This window comes from Mustela erminea, chromosome 11, assembly GCF_009829155.1.
Source record: "Mustela erminea isolate mMusErm1 chromosome 11, mMusErm1.Pri, whole genome shotgun sequence".
NCBI lineage: Eukaryota > Metazoa > Chordata > Mammalia > Carnivora > Mustelidae > Mustela > Mustela erminea.
Window position 1 is genome coordinate 13,360,721 of NC_045624.1, and position 20,647 is coordinate 13,381,367.

The following is a 20,647-nucleotide window of genomic DNA, read 5'->3' on the forward strand; positions in this document are numbered from 1 at the left end:
GTAATCGGGTCGCCGGGCTTCGGGCTCGGCTCTAGGAACCTCTGCACGGGTGTGCTTAGAAACCAGCACTGAGTCGGCTCTCGCTCCTCCCCGACTGCTGATCTCGATGGTGTTTTCCCACCTCCGCCCGCTCCTCTGCCTGCTGCGCCTGAGTAAACTGCCTTCCGGACCCTTTGAGGCCGCCGGACCCTCTGAACCAGAGGACGTCCCCAAAGCTAGTCTTTTGTACCCTCCTCTCCTGCAAGAGGCTCACAACGGTCTCTATAAGGTCTTCATTGTCTTACTCTTTCTCTGCAAACTTGATAACGGACCGGCAGCCCATCGGTGGTTCCCAAATATTCCTACGTGGGCCGGTGGCATCACATTCACCTGAGGAGCCCGACCTCAGAGCCTCTGCAGTCCGAAGTAGGGCCGAGGAATCTGCGTTTAAGCGTGGCCTCCGGTTTACGCCGCGCTCTGATCCTGAGCCACGCCCTGGATTCTCGGCTTTCTCGCTAAATAGTGCGTTCTAGTAAATCCTGGATGAACTCTGAGCTTCTCTGGGTACCCACCCCACGTCACTCCCGCAAATTCTTAGGGTCTTTACTGCTGTGTGGGTTACAGCTTCCCTAAAAAGTTCCGGGTATGATTAAATTATAAAGTTAGCCTGCCAGCCTCAAACCTTGGGGATTTCAATTTGAAATGGATCATATGCTAGTTCAGCTAAACACTGAAGAGGTCACACTCAGGCAAGAAAAATAGGGTACTTACGGAGTTTAGGGAGTTGAGTGCCTTGACTATAAATGACACCTGTCCCTCTGTGCCAAGATGTGGGTCTCCAGGTGCCCTGTAACGGGACAGTCTCTCTCCGTGGAGTTAGGCTCAGGTAAAGCTTACAAATTACACTCTCTGTGGCCTTCCGAACAGCCTATTAATTAACCCTCTGGCCCTTTAGGACTCTCTCCTGTTGTCCACTTGGTATATAAATTGGAGGAGAAAGCGTGGCTTTCTTTGAGCTGCCATTCTTCACTTACCCTTTCTAGTGACATAAACGAGCCACTAAGATAGGAAGTTCATGATTTGGGAAGACAGGGCTTTCCATCATCCTTCCTTGGCAGCTCACTCCCCAGGCTACACAACTTCCCTGATCCCAGCAAAGAATGAATTTATGATGTCAAGGCCAAGGGGGTGGTGGTGGTGGGGGGGGGAGGCACAGCTTAAACAAACAAAAAAAGGGCCAAAATATCTAAAGTTCAAACTTCAGTAAATAGTTCTATGAATTTGGACAAGTCACTCTACTTCTCTGAGTATCAGGGACCCCATCTGAGTGAGAGTCATTTAAGAGAGTACCTGGCCCACACCACATATTCAGGAAATGTTTATGCTTTGTTATGTCTTCCCTTCCTAAGTAGCAAAACCTGGATTCTGGTGAATTAAAATCCATTCTCACCCTCACCATCTTTCTTGCTGAATTACAAAAAAAAAACAACAACTTTTAACTTCAGTACTTGCTTGCACTTAAAGCAATATTGTTTTATAGACCACTTGTGGGGTCCTTGGCTTTAATGTCTTACATTACAAATTCTGGGTCTTTTTACTATAGAAAGTTTAGGGTCCAATCAGTAAACTATTTTGACTGTGTAGCAGGGATGCATGTTTGTTCTGCAGACATGCTTTAAGAATTCCCAGGGCAAATATCCTTTACTGCTTTAGGCAGGCTGCATGATGGCAGCTAGGGGTTGGGCGGCTTCTTTTGGGTTCTCAGATGAGCGCCCCATTTTTTTTTATTTAAATACTTGGGTTTTTTTTTTTTTTGCGATTTTATTTATTTATTTGTCAGAGAGATTGAGAGAGAGAGAGAGCACAGGCAGGCAGAGTGGCAGCAGAGGCAGGGAGAAGCAGGCTCCCCACCGAGCAAGGAGCCTGATGCGGGACTTGATCCCAGGATGCTGGATCATGACCTGAGCTCAAGGCAACCGCTTAACCAACTGAGCCACCCAGGCGCCCCACGATGAGCGCCCATTTGAAAGGATGCATTTCAGAAGGTGAGAGGAAGGACGCCAAGCCCTGACACTGAGCTCTACATGATGCATCAAATTCCCAGTCAAGTGTTAACAAACTGACAACTGCTAACGAAAGACAGACTCTAAATGACCTAACATGGAGCATCTAACCCCACATCAAGAACCTATTCCACAGGGGTGCCAGGGTGGCTCAGTCGGTTAAGCATCTCCCTTCAGCTTAGGTCATGATCCCAGGGTGCTGGGATCAAGCCCCACATCAGGCTCCCTGTTCAGCCAAGGAAGTAGCCATAGCATTTTCTCCTTAAGAAGATGACTTTATGAATCAAGTTTTGCCTTTTTAATGTGCTTAATTTTAAAATAAGCAAAGTACCCATATTAAAGCATATCTGTTACCCATTTTTCTTCTGTTCCATAGAGCCTGTGTTCATTTTCTGTTGCTGTAAAATTTCCTGAGGAACTGAGGCCCTCGGTCCAACAGTCCATGAGGGACTGAATTGTGCCAACCACCCTGTGAATGAGCTTGGCATCAGACCCACCCCTGTGGAGCCTTAAAATACCCACAGCTCGAACAAAACCCTGAGCTGGGGCCCGGGAAGCAGCACCCAGATTTCGGACTTGAAGACACTGTGAGGTACTAAGTTTTGTTGTTTTCAAGCCACTAAGTTTTGGGTAGTTTGTAGGCACTGATAGATAACTAATATGTGTCACAGTGGTGTGAGTAAACCGATTGGCTTTTAGTTAAAGCTCAGTAGTGCTGGTGTGGACTCAGGGCAGTGCCCGCTCTGTGCCTGTGCCCCCCTCACCTCACAGCATATGTGCACTTGACACAATTGCCCTGTGTCTGGCCGGAGTGTCCATGAAGGAGCTAAATGGTGCCACTGCCCCCTCCCAACTACCTTGAGCCACCCTAACTCTTTGAAAAAAACCACCCCAAATGAACCTCTGACTAAACCTTAGTTGCTTCCTAAAAGACAGAAAGGAATTCTTGAGAAGAAAAGAATGGAAGAATCTAGTCCTGTGGTCAGAGCAGAACTTCCAGAGAGCAGAAAGCTTGATTTTCACTCACTACTTAGAGCAGTGGTCTCCAAAGCAAGCAAGAGAGTCCACTGGGATGTAGGAGAAAATGCTATTTCTTTTTTTTTTTTTTAAGATTTTATTTATTTATTTGACAGATAAGCAAGGGGGTGTGAGAGGGAGAAGCAGGCCTCCCGCTGAGCAGGGAGCCCGATGCAGGGCTCTATCCCAGGACCCTGGGATCATGACCTGAGCCAAAGGCAGACGCTTAATGTCTGAGCCACCCAGGTGCCCCGAAAATGCTCTTTCTTATTAAAAAAAAAAAAAAAAAAGGAAGGAAGGAAGGAAGGAAAAGAAACAAGCAAACTAGGGATGCCTAGGTGGCTCAGTTGGTTAAGCATCTGCCTTTGGCTTAGGTCATGATCTCAGGGTCCTAGGATCAAGCCCCACTTCCTGCTTCAGGCTCCTTGTCAGCGGGGAGTCAGCTTCTTTCTCTCTTCCTCTTCCCTTCCCCTCTGCTCACACTTTCTCTCTCTCTCAAAATAAATAAATAAAATCTGAAAGGAAGGAAGGAAGGAAATGAAAGAAAGGAAGAGAGAAACTAAGCTTTACTAGTACCTACTCCACCAGCTGACCCTGGTACCCTCTGAGTCCGTGCGGGCCGCCCAGTGCCCGTGAGTGGGCCCCGTGCAGAAAGGTGGGCAGTGGCCGCTTTAATCCTTTGCTGGGGTGTCGCTGGGGTGCTACTGCAGATTCAGGCCCTGTTTAACAGGAAATACTGATTTTATTATCTCTAGGTTAATATTAGCCAAAACTGACTCCAGACAAATGGAAAAGGGGCTGAACATGACTCAGAGAAACTGCAGTCTGAATGCTAACATGTGAGCACAGGGGAACTTGAAGAAAATGGCAGAGCCCATTCTGCTCCTGTCCCTGGTATACCTTGTAAAAAAATTGCTCAGGAGATCATCAAAAAATATTTAAAATTATCAAGAAGATAATTTTGAAGTACAGCAAAATTTGCCCAAAGTGTGTACTGTGCCTCCAGAGATTTCTAGTGGTGGTAGGACCTGTATAAAATCCATAAATAAGTGATACATGTGCACATACACATGTAAATACATATATCTCACCAGTAGGGTACATAATCAGAAACATTTGGAAGCCATGGGTCTACAGGATTCTGTGACACTTTCCTACTTAAATCGCAGAGTCACGGAACACCCAGCAGGCCCCACCTGATCCGGAAGCAGACAGGGTTAAAAAGAGAAGAGACAGAAACAAGAAAACAAAATAACTCAGTTTATTTGTCCTCCTCCACAGAACATTATTATCCCCAACACCAGGCCCAGCATCCATGACTGAATGGCTAGGAGGCTTCCCTCCCTTTACTTCCCCTAAGTAACCCAAAGCTTTTAAAACAGATGCCTGAAACCAAGTCAGGGTAAAAAATGTGGTATGCCTTCCATGCATCCCAATTTTAGAATATTCAGGCTGCCATAGGAGAGGCTGTCGGAAGTGGCCTTTAGTCCTGAGACGAAGGCCCACTGCATGCCCACTGCTGCGGTCAGCAGGGGAACGCTGGTCCTTTCAGAAGGAAGGGCTTTGCTGCCTCCAGGATGTCCAGTTTGGGGTCCAGTGAGCGGCCAAGGCCCTCCAACACCATGATGGCAAACACAATGGAGGCAAAGTTGCTCTCAAGCTTTACCTGAAACAGAAAAAGACTGGTTCTTTCTAAAGCCCTCTGATCTAGAGATGGTATCCTGGGTGACCATGTGATTGTCCACTCTGGGCCTGCTGGGACTTCTACCTGACACTCTTTCCCCTACCTCATCGTTCTCCCCACCATCTCATCTACTCAACCAAACTCCCATGTACGAGAAATATTAAGGGAAAATCTGGGGGATGCAGCATGTCCTTCTCTAAGGGTGCGTGTGTGTACGTTTGAATGACTTTAAAATAATACAATGAATATCTCATAGCTAAACCAGAAACTATAAATCTACACGAGGGTCATTCTTCAAGATCTGCAGTAGCCTTTTGAGACCACGCACAAATGGCTTTGCTCAAACATAGAAGAGCTTCTCCCCCTACCCTTTTTTAAAAGATTTTATTTATTTATTTATTTGAGAACAAGAGAGAGCATGAGCACAGGGGCGAGAGAGAAGCAGGCTCCCTGCTGAGCAGGGAGCCGATGCAGGGCTCCATCCCAGTACCCATGGGATCCTGACCTGAGCCAAAGGCAGACCAGGCACCCCAAATTCTTCCCCTTTGGAGCCAGGTTAATAGTAATAGCAATTTAAGTGAATTACTCAACTAATTCTCAAAAGTACTATCCTCATGGGGCACCTGGGTGGCTCAGTCATTAAGTGTCTGCCTTCGGCTCAGGTCCTGATCCCAGGGTCCTAGGACCAGGCCCCAAATCCGATTCCCTGCTCAGCAAGAGGCCTACTTCTCTCTCTCCCATACCCCCTGCTTGTGTTCATTCTCTCACTGTGTCTCTGTCAAATAAATAAAATCTTTAAACAAAAAAAAGAAGTACTATCATCATCCCCATTCTATAAAAAGGAAGCTCAAGCACAGGGTGGCTAAGGGACTTGCTCAAGGCCACTGTGTGAGGGGGAGAGAGCTAGGCCTGAAAAGCTGTCTGGGGAGTTAAATGGTGCTTCAACACCACTGGAAATGCTTGCTTGCTTTTTTTTTTTTTTTAAGATTTTATTTATTTATTTGACAGAGTGATAGAGAGCACAAGTAGGCAGAGCAACAGGCAGAGGGAGAGGGAGAAGCAGGCTCCCTGCAAAGCAGAGAGCCCGATGCGGGACTCGGTCCCAGGACCCTGAGATCATGACCTGAGCCAAAGGCAGAGGCTTAACCCACTGAGCCACCCAGGCACCCCAAATGCTTTCATTCTTAAGCTGAGTGCTGAGTTCTTCAGTGTTGGCTGTATTCTTTCTACTCTGTGTTTCTAAGAAATATTTCATTAAAAAATTAAGTGCCACATGAATAGACATTTCTCCAAAAAAGACATACAATTGGCCAGCAAGCCTATGAAAGAGGCTGACCATCATTAATCATTAGGAAAATGCAATCAAAACCACAATGAGATGCCACCTCCCACCTGTTAGGATGACCGTCGTCAGAACGACAACGAGTGTTGGTGGGGATCTGGAAAACCAGATCCGTTGTATATTGATGGCAGGAAGGCAAAATCCTGTGTGGAAAAGCGGTACAGAGCTTCCTCAAAAATCACGAATATACTATATGGTCTTGCAGTCCCACTTCTGGGTAAACATACAAAAGAACTGAAAGCAGGTCTTCAAAGACACACGTGCACATCCGTGTTCACGGCAGCATCGTTCATAATAGCTGCGGAAGAGGTGGAAGAGGTGGAAGTCGCCCAAATGTCCACGGATGGATGAACGAATGAAGAAAACACGGTATGCACACACACTATGGAATACTCTTTAGTCTTGAGAAAGAAATCCTGTGACATGCCACAATCCAGATGAACCTCGAGGGCATCATGGTGAGGGAAATGATCCAGGCACAAAAGGACAAATCCTGCACAACTCCATTTATACGAGATAACTAAAGTCACCCAAATCATGGAAACGAAGTGGAATGGCTGCGGTTGCCAGGGGCGAAGAAGAGGGAGAAATTAATAGGGAGCTGTTCAATAGATATAGTTTCCATTTTGCAAGTTGAGCAAGTTCTGGAGATTTGCCACACAGCCATGTGCATACGGTTGACACTGCTGAACTGTGCACCGGAAGTGGTTAGGGTAAATTCTGTATATGTATTTTTAACTGTAAGTAAACATTTTTAAGTTTTTAGAAAAGCTAAACGCCGAGTGAAGTACCCAGAACACAGTCCTCGCACCAGACATTCTCCGCTCTTCCATTCCGGGAACAGCAGTGTGAATGGCAAAGCTTTAGGGGGCTTCTGCCCACTGCGTCCCCCACTGTGTCCCCCACTGTGTCTCGGGAAGGCCGTGTCGGGACTTGGAGCACAGGAGGCAGGAGGACAAAGCCGTACGAATCCGGGCTGCGTGGTCAGACTGCAGCACCCGGATCTGAACCTGCCACAGAGGCTGTGAGGCCGTGGGTTTGTTGCCCGGCCTCTTGGCTTAGGTGTCTGCCATGAGGAATGTGGCGGGCTTAAGAGGGATACTGACAGTATGACACAGCTAAATCAGGCACTACGGGTGCAGACAGACAGCTCAGCGTACACCCCCACGACAACTCTCCGACTCTGCCAGTCTTCCAGCCCGCCCTGGGGGCTGGGAGAGGCTCGTGGGGGCCGGAGCTGGGGAGTGTGAGCCTTGGCTCCCCGCTCCGCACTGCATGCAACTGAACGCCCACGAGTGTGTGTTCACTCCTGTTTCTCTCCAGCCCCACTCCCTAACAGTGATTAAAGCTTTTCCCAAACCCACCATGATATTAAAGTCATTTTTAAAACAGAACTTGTCAAAAGTTTCAGAAAGCATCAAGCTTTTTACCACAACCCCACCAACAAAGGCAACCCTAGAGCCGGAGACAGGTGCAGACCATGGCTCTGCTGTGCACAGTCAGTGGGACGTGGGGAGCCACCTAACATTTCGGGGCCCATCTCTTCATGCAGCTACTATGGCAGAGATCATACCTGCCCAGGGGGGCTGTCCTGAGATTTGAATGAGACACCAGATGAAAAGCACCCAGCGCAACCGATGCCAGGTGGGCAGGCATCCCACACGGGCTCGCTGGACCGGTTACCCCGCGAGTCCATGGCATACTTGGGGAAGCCCTAAGGCTGTGCGTTGGTTTCGTTCCAAGCACACAGCCGCTGCAGAGCAAGAGCGGAGAGGCAGGAAGAGCACAGGACTGAGACCCCCTGGTTGTGTGTCAAGTCTGGGCTCCACCCACAAGGCTCAGGGAGGCAAACGGGCCACCCTGCCTCCATCGTGCCTCCTGTAAGATGACAGTGCCAGGCCCCACACCCTTCTGACTCTCAACTGTGTGTTACAATCCTTGTCAGATAGCTGCCTTTTGATGGAAATATTCTGTACCTTGATTATATCAATGTCAGTCTCTGTTAGAATACTGTAAGATGCTATCACTGGGGGACACTGGGTAAAGGATACACAGGAGCTCTCTGTATTATTTCTTACAACTGCATGTGAGTCCACAATTATTCCAAAATTAGAAGTTTAATTAAAAATATTTAATGTAATTTCAAAAAAAAAAAAAAGCTGCCTTTCCCATGCAGAGTTTCATGATCAGACTGCAGAACCTCGAGAAGCAATGGGAGAGGCCATCTTCAGAGGAGAACCTGCCCTGCCCTCAACACCTTATACCCTCGGCTGGCAGCTGGACTCTGGAGAGTGGCCCAAGACTGCCACCTGTCACAAGGAGACAGAGCCCGAGGTGAAGGCCGAGGTGAAGACCCATGAGGCCACTTCCCTCCAAGGGACTGGGCCAGGAGGCAAAGGCCCGGAAAGCCCCCCTGCGACCTCCAAACGCACCAGAACAAGAGGCACCTCCTCTCGGGCTGCCCCGACCCCAGCAAAGAACGAAGCATGACTTACATCAAGACTAAGGATCAGTGATGTGAACTGAGGAGGGAAGAGGTATGGAAAGCCTGAATTAGTCAGTTTTTGCATTTGTAAAAACCTATTCCTCCAGTGAGGGATCACGAGTACTGAGACTGCTAGACTGACAGGCACCCCGACCAACTGTGGTCATGCCGTGACCATGTCAAGAAACGAAACAACACCCTTCACCCACACAGACTAGTACAGAACATATTTGCACAACTGAGGTGTCCTGTAGGAGAGGTCTCTCTCAGCACCCTGCGGCCCCCCTCCCGCCTCCCCAGACCCCTCCCCACCAACCCAACCAGAGCACGGGAGCTCGACTCCGCCAGGGGCCTCACCTTGTGAGTCATCAGTAACTTAAAGACATTGGACAGAAGGCTGGAAACTTGAAGCTGGAAAACAGAATAAAACTGACTGCAGAGGCCTGTCCACTGCTCCTCTCCCTTCCAACCCCGCCCCTCCCCACCCCCCCCCCCGCCCACACCCGCTCACACCCACACTCACAACCCCCCCCACACACACACACAAAACTGTCAGACAAATTCAAGAAAGGACCCAACACGCACCATCGCACTAGTGAGTTCAAAGACCCCTGGCGGAGTTGTGCCTCGAGGCCCTGCTACCCCATCACTCCCATCACTCCAGCACACACAGAAATCCCATCCGAATCCAGGAGATGGGAAGGGCTGGGGTGCAGCCGCCACTCCTCACTACCGGGGGCCCACTCCTTGCTCGGACTCGCTCCTGCTAGTGTAGACCGTGCACTCAGTGAGAAAAAAGTCAAGTTTGCTAGAACTATAGCTAAAACACACAGTGGGCTTCTGTTCACATGTAAATAAAGAACAGCAAGGTTAGGTCTGTCCTTTGGCTGCTCAGGGGCCTTCGTCCTCCGTCCCTCCCTGCTCAGCTGAGCCCCTGCTCCCGGGTGAAGCAGCAGAATGGCTACACCGGGGACAGGGAGGGGTTACGGCACTATAAATGCCACCGCGCCAGCAGCCACCAGGTCAAGGAGCCACTCTTGAGAGCCCGGATGCCAGGGACCTGCTCACACCCAAAAGACGCAGGCAGAGGACAGGTTTGCTCTTCATCTGCCTTAAAACTCAACACTGCCTGAGTCCTCTCCCATAAAGAGGGGACCTTCGACCTTTGCTCCATCCAAGAGCCGGGGTGGTAAACACCCCACGGCCTCTGCCCCTCGAGCGGCCTGCTCACCTTTTCCAGGGTGATGGTGTTCTTCCTGGCCTGGGTCACCAGTGTGGCCATCTCAGCCTTGAACGCCTGCACGTCCCTGCACTCGCTGGCCCGGGCGTGATGCAGGATGAGCTCGGCCACTCTCTGGCCCTACAAGACGTGAAGGCAAGGAACTTGGTAGAGTCAAGAGAGGTCATAACACTAGACACTCTGTCCAGACTTCCTCCTACCCTAGTTGCTTCCACCCAAGGTTTCAACCATCCTGCCTCTGACCACCCATCCGTTTTTAATCTCACCCCATCCAGAATACATGGTAACCGACAGAGACTTTGAAATTGGTGGGAGCCCCCGCCATGCTATTACAGCCATCTCCTTCACCATCATCTCCTCCGCCTTCACCAGCCGTGCAGGGCATGGCGGCGAAGCCAGGGTCCTGCCGCTCATGCTCCAAGAGGCCCTGCTGACCAACCAGCCTATCCCCAGAGTCGCTGGGACCTGCCTCTGGACTGGACCGGCTACACTCGCCTTGTGGGCGCTCTTCTTGGCCGAGGAGAATTCCCTCCTCACCCCTGACCCAGCCTCTGTGCTCCAGCCTTCTTCCTCCTCCTCCACACTGGGCACCCTCAGACCAGAGCCTCCCAGTCTCCCTGAACACTCTAGTAGTCACTGCCAGAGCCTTCCACCTCCCACAGTGCAGCCCTGGGAGCCGAGCTCTTTCTCTCTGGCTATAACTTTCCTTCATCCCAATCTGTACAGGGGAATGTCCCCTGCCAACCTGCCACTGGACCTCAGTGTTTAACCTTGACTCGGGGGACACTTTCAACTGTCTCAGACTCAAGCCTTTGGACTGTTCCCTCAGAAGGCTCCCAAATAAGCAGCGGCTCCCTTGAATTCTGTCTTTAAAAAAACAAAAACAATTCTCTCTTTGCCAGGGTCTTTCTTGCTGGAAAATTCCACACCAGTTGGTTGGAGAGTTTCTTCATGGTCACTCTTGACATCATACTTTAAGTTGACTCATTAGAGGTTGTGCCGAATCCCTTTCTGCAAATAATAATTCTCAACCACCGAAGCCCCTTGCAGCCACGGGGTCGGGAGTCAAAAACCAATCCAGATTCCAAGGGACCTTCCCACACTTGGAGCGGAAGTCCTCTGTACTGCTGCTTCTCACCAGCCTGATGGTCACTCAGACAAGAGGCCAGTGTTCCCAATGACCACCCACAGGTCTACTGGTGAGGGAAGAGAAACTACTGGTACAAAACAGCATTCGGGCTGGAGTCATTTCCTCCCCTCATCCCAAACCCTGAGCTGCTTGGAACAGGTGTCCCCCAGGGGCATCGGCACATTCTGACTAAAGACCCCTTAGATGGCTTCATTTCCTCTCTCCTTCTCCCTCCCAGCCCTGCCCCTCCCGCTCCGTCCCACCCACGTCCAGCAGGAGCACCTGTGGCAAACACAGGCATTTGCAAGATTGACAAGGGCAGAGTCGTCCTGCAATGAAAAATCGTCCCCAGCTCCCGCAGGCCCGCTGGGGCTCACCTGCCCCATCGCCACAGCCATGAAAACGGCCCGGAAGTTGCTCAGGTCCGCGGCCTGCAGCTCCGCCACGATGCCGGCATCCAGCAGCACCAGGCGCAGCGGGCAGCGGGCGGGGGTCATGGCCACCACCAGCGTGTCGCAGACATCCATCTGCTGCAGAGGTGCCTCTCGACTCTTGGAAAGACCGTCGGCGCCCTGGACCAGGATGTTCCCCGGGTGGAGGTCTGCATGGACAAAGTTGTCCACAAATATCTGGAAGGAGATCGGCGCTATTCAAGGCAGAGGCAACCCTCACCGCGCCAGCGGCACCAGACCATATGCAGAAAAGCTTCCAAGGCGACAGTAAGTGCCCAGGGATTGAGTACGATGGCGGAGTACACAAAGCCTCACTGCTTATGTCATGCATTCAGAAGTTGTCCTGGGACAGGCCAGGTTCACATTTTTTAAAGCTTTTTTTTTTTCTTTTTAAGATTTTATTTGTTCATTTGGCAGACAGAGATCACAAGCAGGCAGAGAAGCAGGCGGGGGCGGTGCGGGGGAGCAGGCTTCCTGCTGAGCAGAGACCCCAGATGTGGGGCTCGATTCCAGAACCCTGAGATCATGACCTGAGCCGAAGGCAGAGGCCCCAAACCATTGAGTCACCCAGGCGCCCCCAGGTTGACATTTTTAAGAAAAAAATAATTTCGGGGTAAGCGTCTGCCTTTGGCTCAGGTCGTGATCCCAAAGTCCTGGGATTGACCCCTGCATCAGGCTCTCTGCTCAGCTGGGAGCCTGCCTCTCCCTCTCCCTCTGTGATCTCTCTCACTTTCACTGTCTCTCAAACAAATAAAATTTTTAAAAATAATAAGAAGAAAAATAAAAAGATTATAAGGGAACATGAAAAACCAAAGACTGAACTGCATTTTAAAGGACTTACTTATTTTAAGATTGATTCATTGGTTTTAAAAACAGAGAGAGAGAGAGCACGCACGTGAGCAGGGGGAGAGGCAGTGGGAGATGGAGAGGGACAAGCAGACTCTGCCCTGAGCACAGAGCCCGATGTGAGGCTTCATATCACAACCCTGAAATCACAACCTGAGCTAAAGGACTTAGTTTTATTCTGTGATTTTAGCAGTAATAATCTAATTCAGAATAATTATCTACCCATTGCTTAAAGATTTCCCCCCAATTCTAAGTTCTTAAAATGCATGGAACTACCTTTTTATTTTTATTTTATTTTATTTTATTTTTAAAGATTGACTGATTTGACAGAATGAGAGCACAGGCAGAAGGAGCAATAAGGAAAGGGAGAGAAGCAGGCTCCCTGCTGAACGGGGACTGGGGTGGGAGGCTCAATCCCAGGACCCCAGGATCATGACCTGAGCTGAAGGGAGACTCTTAACCAACTGTGCCACTCAGGTGCCCCACAGAACTACCTTTTTATTTTTTTTTAAGATTTTATTTGTTTATTTGACAGAGAGAGCTCACAAGTAGGCAGAGGCAGGCAGAGAAAGAGAAGGAAGCAGGCTCCTTGCTGAGGACCCTGAGATCATGACCGCAGGCGCCCCAGAACTACATTTTTAAAAAACATTTCCTAAATCAGACTTGCCCTCCATGACCTCCCTCTGCCCATCATAGAGAAGCCTGACTGTGACACCAACAGCCATCCCGGCACACAGAATCGGGTGTGCAGGGGGAAGTGGCTTTGAACCTCCTAAGCAGGAAAGAAAGTTCCAGGGACTATGACGGACAGAAGTCAGGTGTGACTTTGTGGGACAGGAATGTGTGTCCTGTGAAAGGTCATCTCCCCGGTCAGAAGCCACCAGCAAGCCTTCCCAAGGGGAAGGACAGCCCAGGGGAGGGTGCAGAGAGCTGCCGCTACAGAGGCTCTCTGGGGACATCTCCTGCCACAGCCCTGGGCCCCAGAGACACCCTCCTGGTCCTGGGTCCTGGCTCTGAAGGAGGTAAGAACGGCTGCTGCTCTGGTGAAATCCTGAGAACTAGAGAAGCCAGGGCCGGCACACCTGCCGGCTGGAGGTACAAAACACTGGCTGATCCCAGGGCCCAACCGCCCGGCAGGTGGCTATCAGTTCGGCCCCCCGGCTTTCGCCCCTGGCCTCGATCCTGCCATCTGCAGCCTGTCATGATCTCCTGTCTCCTGGGTGCTGCTTGGTGCTGCTTCTCCCGCAGCGGCTCCCACTGCTGCTTCCCCTCTGGCCCAAGGTGCCCCTCGGAGCCCTGGGTCCTGGTTCCCCACTGAACTCCCACCACAAAGGGTTACGGTAAAACAGCACACGCCGACCGAGGGGACACCCAGCTCTCCGGGCACGGTCCTCAGTCGGGGGTGGCTGACTATCCACTCGAGGCTAGAGGTATTGGCTGGGCCCGCTCCGCTCTCGCGCTCACCTCTGCCCCACTGTGGCCACCGGCCTCTGCCCCCACCGTGCCACGTCAGTCACATGGGTCCTTTCCTCCCACTCCAACCACACACCTGTTCCTTCTTACCCAGCTCCTGCGCCCTCCAGACCGGGACGCTCATCCTCTTTGCTGCCTACAACGAGCCATCCAGCCCCCGGCCGCTGTCATTCATGCGGGCCAAACCCCGCGGCCAGGACGGGCCCCTCCTGAATGACCCTGTGGTCCCTGTGTATCCTGTACTGATCTGTGGCCTGTCTTCCCAGGGAATGGTAGTTCCAGGAACATTGTAATCAGGTCCGTTTCGCTCACTGCCGTCTACCTAGCACTTAATTCCGGGCAGGACACAGAGCGGGGTCTCAGCTGCTGGACGAATGAACGAAATACCACTGCGCATGCGGCGTCTCCGGCTGTTTGTCCAAACCACCCGCAACCTGGGCAGGGCCTGGGTCTGCCCCGCCCCGCCCCTCCGCAGCACCTGGCATGATGACCGGTGCTTAACAGAAAGGCAGAGAATGAAGGGGCGTTCTGGTAGGCTCCACTATCTCTAGAGCAGACTCTCAACGTGGTGGCTTGCTGCTTTGCTCACCGCACCCCCCCCCCCATCCTGACAGCCGACCAGGACCAGCGTCTCTGCCATCTCCCCACACGCAGTTCGACCCCATGCAGGGCCAGAGCGCTCCCTCCCAGCCCGAGCGCTCACCATCTTCAGCAGCATGTTGATCCCCAGCCGGGCGATCTTCTTCTTCAAGTCAGAGGGGATCCCCGCCTGCTGGTAACTGGACACAGGCACGCTCTCCTTTAAGGAACGTCAGGGGAGAGAGAGCTGGACCCCAGACGGCACACCCCGTGCCCTGCTCCCCACCCCCACATGACCCATCGCGCTGCCTTCCCATCCTTACTCTGCCCAAAGAGTTTTCCCTTCCTCCCGATCCCTCTGAGTCTGTCATCTACAAGTTAATCTGAACCTGCCCCCTTTTCCCTTAGGTAACACTTCTCAAAAAAAACAAAACAAAACAAAAAAAAAAACAATGATTCCCCTTGGTTTATTCTGTAGGAAACCCTTGACTCTGCTGCCCACAGGTGTGAGATGTAATGTCACAAGAGAAGACAAGGAGCAGGGCTCAGGAGAGCTAGTTTCTGATCAGCAATCAGCCAACAAGGCCATGAGTGAGCTCTGTGACCTCGAGCAAGAAAATGGAGAGAAAGGGGAGAAAGAGAAGGAAGGACACAGTAAACAACGATTTCATGTAGGTGAGTTATTTATCCGCTGAGACAAGTGCCCGTTGAGATCCACCTTGTTATTCCGCAGTGGCAAAGAGAAGAACTAAAGCCCAGAGAGTTTAAGGAACTTCCTCACGGTCACATAGCCAGTAACATTGGGCCTTTCGTGTCACCCTGGATCAAACGTTAGCAGTTTTACAAAGGCGGCCAGTCTAGGCAACAGCTAAGGCCACTGCTGAGCACTTCCCCTGTGCAAACTCTGAAGGCGTTTTGCATTCAATGTGTCACTGACTCCTGGGACAAGCCTGAGAGGCAGGGACAGGCGCCCACTGTTACACAGGAGGAAACTGACATCACCAGCAAATAAAATGGAAAGGTTTTCAAGTCCAGGAAAGTCTGAGGCCACGTCCAGATTCCCAGCCACCTCCCTACACAGCCTCCCCACCCAGTGCTATATCCAAACTCCCCTCAGGTTTACGGACCGTAATCCGTGCTCTCTTGGCTTTTGTCTTTTCAGACGGAAACCTCCAGGGAAAGCGGAGATGGACCAGCCCTGAGTGGAAGGCACAGCCCCAGGAAGCCAGCTCTCACTTACTTCGTAAGTCTCCACCAAGACATCCCTGGTGACAAAGGGACGCAGGGGGGTGGGGAATTTGACAGAATTCACATTCAGGAAGTTGCACTGGAAGTGTTCTAGATTCCGAGCTTCGTAACGCAGGTCGATCTAGAGAGATGTGGAGAGGGGACGAGAGGTGATCTGGGCATGGGGCGGCAGCGTCTACACCACCATAGAGCTTAGCCAGTCCCCACATCCACCGGCCTCCCCTTCCCCACCTGAAGAATGCCCCAGGAAAACCCTGGAGGAGCGGTCTGGCCTCCAGGAACTTCTGGAAGCTACAGCAGACACCCCTGTAGCTCGCCTGCCTCCTGGCCCTTCCCTTTCTGCTCACCCCCCTTCACTCCAGCCCCTGGAGCCCTTCCCCCATCCCAGAGGTTTACCCCCATGGCTCTCCACTGGTGGATGGAAAGAACTAGGTGACATGCGATTTGCAGTTGAGGGAAGGAGACTTCACCTGATGGACCATGAGCTTCTCAAATTCCTCCACGATCTCGGGCAAGCTAAGCCACTTGACTCCCGGCAAAAGCGCCAGGACGCGGCTGCCCATCTTCATCAGCAGAAGGTCCATCTGTACTTGCGCCAGCAAGCCTGGGTGCAGCACCTGCCAAGGACAGGAAGGCATCAGGAGGGAACGATCACCCAGATGGGACCAGGGCCCAGCATCGGGGAGCCAAGCCAACTTCTCATCAGAGCAGAACAGATGTGGGCCAACACCCAGGAAGCTCCTGCCTCCTTCACCCCCGCATGCCTCTGCTGAGACACCAGGCCAGCCCCTCCGGGCTGCACTTGGCTTTGCTGGAAAGAACAGGCTGGCTTTTCCTTCCAAATACCTTAAGTTTAGGTCAGCGGCTCCCAAACCTTAGTGTGCATCAGAGTCACCGTGGAGTGCCCAGATGTGGACGGCCAGGCCTCCTCCAGGACCTACTGCGTCACCGACTCTGGGGATGGGGCAAGAATCTGCATTTTGCTGAGCACACCAGGTACTGGGTCAGTACCAGGGCCTGAGTCAGAGAAGGATCTAGAGTCACAGAACCCCAGCAAGGATGCACGGAGTGGGATGGAAAGAGTCTGCTTTCACGTGCCCGTTGGTTCCACAGCTCTTTCCCAGTCTGAAACTGGCCAAGGTATCAACCTCTCAGCCTCCTGTTCCGCTTTTTAAAGATTATTTATTTATTTATTTATTTGACAGAGACCACATAGGCAGAGAGGCAGGCTGGTGGGGGTAGGGGGGTGGAGGGAAGCAGGCTCTCCGCTGAGAGCCTGATGCAGGGCTCAATCCCAGGACCCTGAGGCCATGACCTGAGCCGAAGGCAGAGGCTTTAACCCACTGAGCCACCCAGGCGCCCCTCCACTTCTTAAAACATGGAGCACCTAGGTGGTTAAGCATCTGCCTTCAGCTGAGGTCATGATCCTGGGGTCCTGGGATTGGGCTTTCTGATCAGTGGGGAGTCTGCTTCTTCTTCTACCTCTGCCCCTCCCACCTGCTCGTGCTCTCTCTTACACTTACTCTCTCTCTCTCAAATAAATAAAATCTAAGAACAAAACAAAACGGACCATGGAGATAATAGTCCTCACCCGCTCCCCCACATCAAGTCCTTTCCAAAGCTGAGAACAAAGCGGCAATATATAGAGATACAAGTTAAGCCAATGCCTACCTCAAAGGCAGCCACTACAGACTAAATAATGTGTCTACCATGACTGGCACCTGTCCTGGTACACAGCTGGCATCCACTCCCTTGGTATTCCACAGAGCGGAAGATATTTTGGTCCCGTATTCCCCAAACGTGTCTGCTCATGGGAATCACTGGCAGCATTTATAAAGAGCCGGGCCTCAGGCCTTGGAAAGAATGATTCAGTAGGTGCAAACCGAGGGCTGTTTCCAAGGAGGTTTAAGAGAGGCATCAAGGGTACCTGCCACCGGGGTCTGCCAGAGCCCTGGGACCATGCTGAATGGGACGGAAGAGGGCGGAGACAAAAATGATGGAGCCCAGGGCACCTGGTGGCTCAGTGGGTTAAAGCCTCTACCTTCAGCTCAGGTCACGATCTCAGGGTCATGCAATCAAGTCCTGCATCGGGCTCTCTGCTCAGTGGGGAGCCTGCTTCCCCCTCTCTCTCTGCCTGCCTCTCTGCCTACTTGTGATTTCTCTGTGTGTCAAATAAATAAATAAAGTCTTTAAAAAAAAAAATGATGGAGCCCAGGCAGGGGTGACTAGAAAGGAAAAGTGACAGGAGGAAGCCACTTCTGTACAAATGAATACTGCCATCTTGGGCTCGCCCCAGCACGTCTGAGACTGTCTCTGACTTATCCTCGCCCCAGAGGAGCAGGTCAGCTGAGTAGTGGTTCCTCCCCCCACAGAGGCAACAGACCCCAAACCCTCTTCACACAGCCACTCCCTCAAACCAAGAAATACAGCATGCACAGCATAGGCACACAAAAGTCAAGCTAAGAAAAATCAGCGGAAGGCAATGTGGGGTGATTTGCAAATGGGGGTGCCTGACCCGGGACAGCTCTGTGGACACGGTAAAATCTTAGACAGAAAGAGTCTGCCGAAGCCATCCAAGCACTTACTTTCACGGCCACGGGGATGAGGTGATCTGGCTCAGGTCGGTGGGCACGCGCTAAAGACTGAGACACGACTGCATTTGATCCAACCAGGTCGGCTTCAGGGAGGAGCAGCCTTTCTAGAAAGGACTGGTCGGCAAGACTTCCTTGAAACCCCCACACCTTCTCCGGGGGTCCAAAGAGATCTCCCAGCCTCCCGACTGCCCCAGCTTCCGAAGAAGGCTGCAGGCGGGAGGCCTTAGCAAGTCTCCGGACACTGTCATTCTCCAGGAAGGCAGGATTGGCATGTGCTTTGTACACTTGGGCCACACAGCCTGAGCCCACAGGTTCCTTCTTCTCAAAGCAGAGGACCTTGCCCCAGTCTTCCCCAAACGCCTGCCGCAGGAAGTGTTCTGTGTGAGTCCAAGGGTGGGGCGTCACCCGGACATGCAGCTTGGAGAACTGGGCACAGAAAGCCTCTGAGAAGAGATCACGCCGGGTGCTGGCCCATTGGCCCAGTTTGATGTAGGTTGGGCCTGAGGTCTCCGTGGCTTTCAGAAGCAGGTAGAGCCAGAGGCTGGAGACGCTGGGAGCCAGGTAGGTGAGGGGATAGAAGAGAAGGAGAGGGAAGAATTTCATCAAGAGAGCCCCAGCCCGGAGCCAGATGCGGAGGTGCAGAAAGAGGCCTCCGAGCTGCCCCTCTTGGGAGACTCTCTCCAGTGGTCCATTTTCAGCTAGGTCACTCCAGCTGGCTCTTCGCTGGCATGCGCTCTCAGGGGCCCCCTCACCAGTGTCCCCATAGGTTGAGATAAGTTTGGGTAAAGTACCGAGCAGAAGCCAACAGAGTCTGGCATTACGAGAGCACCCAGATGATCTTAAAAGCCCGAGTTCTTTTCTGAGCTCAAAACCCCTTAGATGCGACAAGCAGACCCTGACGGAGAAGCGCCAGGGGGTCACCATCCTCTTCCAGAGGTCCTTGGCCTAGGCTGCCTGCCCCCGACTTAAAGGGCACCCATCTATGTTCACGCTTTAGGCAAGGCTGACACGAGTCCAGGGTCACAGCTGACTATCCCACTTAAAAGTGGGTTACCGGCGAGACCCCGCGCCGCTCAGACCCTGCGTGCAGACTAAGTGTGGGCAGGCTAAGCGCAGTCCGGCTCTGCAGGGCGCGCCCCCTAGGCCGCGCAGCCCGGCCCCTCCGTTCCCGCTCCGCACCCCACTGCCTCTCGGTACCTCGCTTAGACCTAAGACCCGAGGACGGCTGCGCCTTCGGGGGCTTCCAGAACTGCACCCACTGTGACAGCGGAGGGAGCCCAGCCAGACGCCCGGCCAGGCCCAGAGCGGAGACGCGACCTGCGCGAGGTGGCGGCGCGGGCGGAGCCAGAGCCTGGCGGCCGCGGGGTCACCCAAACCCGCGCGGGGGCCCGGAGGCCCGGGCACCCGCCGAGACCCAGAGCACGGAGAAGCTGGGCGGGGGTGGGGGTGGATGTGGGCGCGGAGGACCCGGGTGCCGGGAGCAGGAGGGAGGCGGAGGCAAGGCTGGTGCGGGGCAAGAAGGAAGGTACACCCGGGACAAAGGGTTGAGAGCCGCGGCGTGGGGGAGGGGGCAGGGCAAACCGCCGAAGACCCGGGCACCGGGTACCGCGGTGGGGAAGAGCCAGGGGCAGGGAGATGAGGGGTGCAGAGGTTCAAAGATGAGGGTCCGAGGATCCGGACGCCGACAGCGGGAAGGGTGTGCGGAGGGCAGGCGATCGGAATGGAGAGAGCGGGGAGAGAGGGGTGGGGAGGGTGGGGAAGAGGGGCGCGGAGGGCCGGAGTCAGGCGGCGGCAGACCGGCCGCGGTGAGCCCGGGAGGGCGCTCGGCGGGCTCGGGATCCGACGCGAAGGACGCGGAGGCCGCGTCTTCCGGGAGCGCCCCGCCCGCCCGCTCGGGCTCCGCCCCTTAAAGCGGAAGCGGCGCAGACACACTCAGAGGCTAACCTGGCCCTGGGGTCCCGGATTCCATAAATAGATTTAATGCCAAATGCTAAGGCACCCTGTGTGCCCTCCCCTTCCCCCGTGCCTGTCAGTCTCTGTAGCTTTCCTTACAAAAGGCGTGGAAACGCTGAGACGCGCAGTGAGCTGAAAGCCCGTTCTGCACACAGGCTGGGTTTTCAGCTAAGGAGAATGTGAGGAGGGGCGGGGAGAGGTTAGTTACCCCTGGACCGGGAGTTCCAGGCAGCGCTGATTTGGGGAATGTGTTTGGACCTTGAAGAGTGGCTCCTGAAAGACCATGCTTATTCGTTTAGCCAATACTTTTTGAGCCCAATACATATTTCTTAAGCAGAATCTATTATTATCAAGGCTTCATAATATTATTGAACTAGGTATCATGCTGAGCCCGGGGCCTTGGAGACACACAGCGACACACATCCTGCCCTTACAAGCTGATGACTCATGAGGGAGACCCCACAGGGGAACGCATAATGTGCCATTTCAGTGTGGCAAGAGCATGAAAGAAGTGAAGAATTGGGAGAACCCCTGAGGACAGCAGTTACTTTGGAGAGGAAGAG

At 52.8% G+C, this 20,647-nt stretch overlaps 1 protein-coding gene and 1 long non-coding RNA gene across 5 annotated transcripts; one reads left to right on the plus strand and one right to left on the minus strand.

Moving 5' to 3' along the window:
* Positions 1-15: 15 nt before the first annotated feature.
* LOC116569433 lies at positions 16-11,261 on the plus strand. The gene is made up of 3 exons (XR_004277026.1): positions 16-268; positions 2,419-2,634; positions 11,178-11,261. It is a non-coding gene; the product is annotated as an uncharacterized LOC116569433 (long non-coding RNA).
* Positions 4,304-20,007, minus strand: ADCK2 (aarF domain containing kinase 2). 4 transcript variants are annotated; one of them, XM_032305670.1, is made up of 9 exons: positions 18,123-20,007; positions 16,008-16,154; positions 15,530-15,658; positions 14,414-14,509; positions 11,317-11,568; positions 9,802-9,930; positions 8,928-8,981; positions 6,136-6,228; positions 4,639-4,725 (listed from the first exon to the last, which is right to left on the minus strand). In XM_032305670.1, the coding sequence occupies exons 1-8, from the start codon at positions 19,053-19,055 to the stop codon at positions 6,154-6,156; spliced, it is 1,815 nt and encodes a 604-aa protein (XP_032161561.1). In that variant the 5' UTR covers positions 19,056-20,007; the 3' UTR covers positions 4,639-4,725; positions 6,136-6,153. The 4 variants fall into 4 exon arrangements, with proteins under 4 accessions (XP_032161559.1, XP_032161561.1, XP_032161560.1 ...); XM_032305668.1 differs by lacking the exon at positions 6,136-6,228 and having other exon boundaries at positions 4,304-4,725; XM_032305669.1 differs by lacking the exon at positions 4,639-4,725 and having other exon boundaries at positions 6,172-6,605.
* Between the last annotated feature and the right edge of the window lie 640 nt (positions 20,008-20,647).

Excerpts from the sequence above, each read along its gene's own strand:
- ADCK2 (XM_032305668.1), bottom strand. The coding sequence starts at position 19,055 with ATGGTGACCCCCTGGCGCTTCTCCGTCAGGGTCTGCTTGTCGCATCTA. Across the intron at positions 15,659-16,007 it reads AGAAGCTCATGGTCCATCAG|ATCGACCTGCGTTACGAAGC; the intron begins GTGAAGTCTCCT and ends ACATCTCTCTAG. Across the intron at positions 4,726-8,927 it reads AGTTACTGATGACTCACAAG|GTAAAGCTTGAGAGCAACTT; the intron begins GTGAGGCCCCTG and ends TTTCTGTTTCAG.